The sequence below is a fragment of the Octopus bimaculoides genome, chromosome 8, assembly GCF_001194135.2.
Source record: "Octopus bimaculoides isolate UCB-OBI-ISO-001 chromosome 8, ASM119413v2, whole genome shotgun sequence".
NCBI lineage: Eukaryota > Metazoa > Mollusca > Cephalopoda > Octopoda > Octopodidae > Octopus > Octopus bimaculoides.
Genome location: NC_068988.1, coordinates 1919578 through 1924716, shown reverse-complemented (window position 1 = coordinate 1924716; position 5139 = coordinate 1919578). Strand labels below are relative to the sequence as shown.

Here is a 5139-nt window from a genome sequence, read left to right as displayed (position 1 = left end):
GTGTGCGTGTGTGTGTGTGTGTGTGTGTGTGCACGTGTGTGTGTGTTCACGTGCGTGTATATGTCATTTTCTTCTGATTAAATGAACAGTTAGCTTTGAATTATTTAAAATTATATCGAAAATAATTGAATAAATAATCTCTGACATTTCAATCTAATTACATTCATGTCTGTGTATTTATTTATTATTTTTCTACCTTTTTTCGTTATTTTACAACGACTGAACATTGTCCATTTATGTCTGTGATTGCATCGTGTTTACTCTAAGTTTCATAAACCCGCTGTTGTTTATGGTATGTCTCTTTATATAATAAATATGGTTTGAGAGAGAAGACGGAAGAGAGGGGCTGACAAAGGAAACCAGAAAGAAGCTTTGCACGTAAGCGGAGGGGAATGGGACAGATAGCAATAAGCAGGCTCAGGGAGTTTGTATTTTTCAGTCTGTTTTATTGCTATATAATTTCTGAGAGCAGAGCCGCAAAGGCAATGAAAGAAGAGGCCGGAAAACGTTCCAACTGGATCTGGTCTTAAAGTAAAAAAAATTTCCCTACATATAAATTGACGTGAAACGAGTGTCACAAATGTGGCATGTCTTTGAGACACCTGACCGGCATGAGATATCCAGATTTGAGCCTAGGCGGTGGCACAAAATACGATGGCAGTGGAGCATCTCTAAAACACATGTCTTGGATAAAGCAGGTGTGTGTGTTTGCACACGCGTGTGTGTATTTGTTTTGTTGGTATATTTGAAATTATGCATTTAAAATTATTCTTAACTTTTTTTCCAATGCTTTTAGTAACTTTCGAGATGCAAACTGAGCACAACGGCACTGCAGGTTACCAGAGCCGAGTTAATGTAATTTAGTTACCTGACTCGACTTTTAGGAACGTAATTCTTTCTATTCATCTATTGCTGTACATATTGATTGATATTAATTACTGAATGGATACTCCGACATCAATATTTTGTTTGATGAATTGAACTCCTTAGAATTACTCATCATCTCAGTTGGTCACGCATTTTTAATTATCGATTAAGGCTGTTTGACCCTCATTACGATGTTATTAGTTTGGGACAGCTATATAGGATTCACTTTTGCAGCCATGTTTCGGCTTAAATATGAGGCCTTCTGATTAGTAGAAGAAATCTTAATTCTTTTTTCAATGTTGAGTAATTTCAAAAAAATTTTTTAAAGAAAAAATATTAAAAATATTAAAAATACACACACACACACATATGTATGTATATATATATATATACATATATATATATATATATATATATATAAAAGAAATATTTTTTTAAATATTTAAAAAAACATAAATAGAAATATATAAAAAATATAAATGCAAAAAATATTTTAAAAAGTATAAAAAATAAATGAGTAGAAATCGAACCGGTGAGTGTGTTAGATAATAAGGCATTAAGACAATATGACTCACCCCAGACACAACAAAATTTTAAAGAATAGTTCAAAAGAAATATTAGTCTGAACTTACCGTCGTAGATATCTAACTACGTTTCTTACCCACGAATAACGGTTAAATCGATTGGAAATCATTGGCAAAAAGGGCTGAGAACCTATATTCCAACCACCGACAGCCAGAAGAATTTTCAGATCAGGATTTTTTCGTTTTAGTTTCAAAGTCCGAGCATAAAGACCTAAAATGTGCATCAAATTGTATATTTTTAGGACTCGAAATATAATAAAGTGTACGAGAAGGAATCAAGGTAAACAAAAATAATTTCCATGTTATTGTTGCATCGGTAAAATAACTGTAGTTCTTTTTTCTTTCTTTTTTTTTTCATATTCTTGGCAGTAATGTTTATGAATTACGTTTGTTTTGCAACCGGTTTAATTTTTACTGATAGAATATAGAGAAAATATTGCGAGGTATGTTAACTGTCCATTTAAATTAGTGGTTCTCAACTGGGGGTCCATATGATCCTTGGCGACCCTTAAAAGATTTTATTGTTAAAGTTTATCTGTAATACTTCTACACTACACAAAATATTTTATCAGGTTTTTTCTTACAATTGCCGATGATATTTAATTATAAAAATACAATTGGAATTTTTAAAACATGGAATGGCTCAGAAGATCCATCCAAGTGAAATAGGAATCAACGTGGGTCCATATGCAAAAACTAGCTTACAATCACTGATCTCAATCAAAGTCAATTTGGTAAGAAGCTTCCACCAACTAATATATAGTTTTTCTGCCAATGAATTCTCTGAATATTTATTCCTGCAATGATTCTCTTCGACTACATTAACACATTTACACTCCGGTATATTTACTTGGCAATTCATTCGTCATTATTTAAACAATTTCATTGAAGTTTATGATTTGCTAATGATGTCAGAATAAAAACGAAACATTTCTTGTGTTTCATGTAACGACTTCCTGCCTTTAATCTTCCTGTATTTATTTCAAATTTGCTTTTTAATGTTCCCAGCATTAAATGTATCTATTACATTGAAGTGCGAACGATAAATTCCGATGGTGTAAAAAATCTGTCATGCTGTGGATAGGGGACGGTAAAAGTGTATGTTATACAGAAAGAGAGAGAGAGAGAGAGAGAGAGAGAGAGATGGAGATTCAAACGGTCACTACTGGCACCTGCACATTTACACACATATGAACGTTATTGGCACATACACACACAGACGACAATTAGCTGTGTGTGTGTATGTGAGTGTGTGTGTGTGAAAGAGAGAGAGTGGAGGGGATATTATACGTCTACTCACAACGTATTTAGAAAGTGTCGTATGTTGAACTACGAATCTGAAACTAACAGGAAAAAATGGGAAAGAAAGTCTAAAATATGAACGATGACGATAGGCGAGGAGAACCTTTTTTAAAAATCGGAAAAAGAGTAAAGAGTTTGGAAGAGAAAATAAAAGTGGAAAGAATAGAAAAGATTTCTCAGAAATTAATCAAAAGATTATGAAAGAAACAACATGAGATTATGACTGAGTGGGTGAGATGCTTATGGCTGATATTATACTGCAAAATAGGCCGTGGAGTTTCCATGGGTTCTGCTAATGTTGATAATAATTTACCGAAACGAATTTGCAAAGAAGAGTTTCAATAGATTGAAGCGACACACGTAAATGTTGTATTGATTCAGTTAAGACAAAAGGTAATGAAGCCACCTGTGATATTTGGACTTAAAATTGTAAAGACATGATAAAAACAGAAAAATACTGGCGTTCTGACGTCATCATCTTAGAAAGATAATTAAATATTGATCTATTAACTTAGATGCACGTGTGCGTAGATCTATACGTGATTCAATGGTTGCATGTATGAGTGTATAACTGCACGTTTGTCACCTCTCTGAGTTCATGACGTGCTTTTCGTAACTGAATTGCTTGGTTAAGGCTTGACGTCACAACTGTTATTTATATTTCTCGTATCAAACTGAGACATTTGAAAATGTGTTTGTTTCTAGTCAATGTTTGAAGGCGGAGTAAACAGACTTTTCTAATAGAATTATCTGACATGACTTGCCTCTTTCGGTTTGAACATCATTATCGTTAACTGGAACCAAACTGCGACCATCTCTGGAAACGTCGACAAAAGCAAATATGATGTGCGTACACAGATATGGATTGATATTTTCTGGGACAAATTTACCAATTCCTCTTCGTGTTTGGGCGAAACTAGTGTAATAACAAAATATTTGGTTGGCTCCTGACAATTAGAAAACAGAATGAGAAAAAAAGATAAATTAGTCAATTACTTTTATTTGATTAAATAGTTCAATGTAGCTTCCTTAGCCATCAGTTGACAGATAAAAAAGTTGTTCCATTTTTAGGACGTTAAATAGCACTTCGAAGGAGACTTGGTTATTATTTCTTGCAACCATTTTGCTTCGTTTGTTCATTTTGTTTATGATGGAGTTATTCTAAAATGGCGTACCTTTCTCCTCTCCCCCACCAACGCGGCTCTGTCTTCCTTTTTACTGACTTTATCTCAGAGCGCATGTGAAGGCCTGGGAGCAACTTGTTCCTCGAGACCAAACCAACAGAAAAATAAAATAAAACATTAGAAAGACACTCGAAAGCGAAATGGTTGGTGTTTTGTGGAAATGGAATTTGTGTAGTGGTACTATATGTATAACCTTTGCATACAGATCTGTGTTCGTTAGTGTGTTTTCTTTCTTTTATGTATTGGTTAAGTTTGTGAGGCTTTTATGTGTGCATGCAGTGTGTGTAGGGGCACACCCCCTGCAAAGGTTATGCATATACATACAGCACCGCTATACAAATTCCATTTCCACAAGAACACCAACCTTAAGGACGCACATATTTCCCAGGAACACTTCCAGATAACTCTTACCGACTTACAACAGAAACGATGTTTTTGTTCCAAGGGACATAACTATTAATTTACTCCCGTACTCGTTTCATTCCATCATCTATTTCCCAGCAACTGCAAACCATTGTGTTTATTCACCTCCAGAAATAGAGAGTAGTTGTCATATTTCATTCAATAGCAACTACCTCTGATGAGCGTAGAGTTACATAATCGGATTGTTACTTAACACTCCGTTGAACCCATAGCGTGAAACTGATGGGTAAGATCAGCCGTAAAGGATATATAACACTACACTTCAGATAATATATATACACACACACACACACACACACACACACACACACACACACACGTACGCGCGCGCGCGCGCGCGCACACACACAAACGCAGATATGGTGGTGCAAATAGGAAAAATAAAACTCAAAATATGAGTATATGTATATTTTTATTAACGGTCGAAACTCTTAGCTCTTCAGTCACTCTGTTACTTCTGCTAAATATCAAGATACATACATACATGCATACATACATACATACATACATACAGAGTAACTATTAAATAAAATTATTGATATTAGAAATCTCCGTTCACCTTATCATTATTAATAGTTACTCTACAGAAAATATGCAATCCAGAGCAGGACACTCGGCTTTACCCAGCGAGAAAAGTTACCTGAGCCTGCAATTTATCGTTAGCTCGAGTACCACATAAGGACCCTTGTGGTTAACCGGCAGCTGAAGCCGCCAGGATAATATAGCCCTTTAAATTCATTTATAGATGTATGTATGTATGTATATATATATATATATAT

General features: G+C 34.6%; 1 protein-coding gene across 1 annotated transcript in view; it reads right to left on the bottom strand.

The window, feature by feature from the left end:
* The window catches only part of LOC106878296 (chitotriosidase-1), a 38775-nt gene that overhangs the window by 23242 nt on the left and 10394 nt on the right, over positions 1–5139 (bottom strand). The window contains exons 2-3 of the mRNA XM_052969891.1: positions 3509–3700; positions 1500–1662 (exon numbers count right to left, since the gene is read on the bottom strand). Of these exons, the coding sequence (XP_052825851.1) occupies positions 1500–1662; positions 3509–3700 (355 nt within the window). The remainder of the gene's footprint in view (positions 1–1499; positions 1663–3508; positions 3701–5139) is intronic.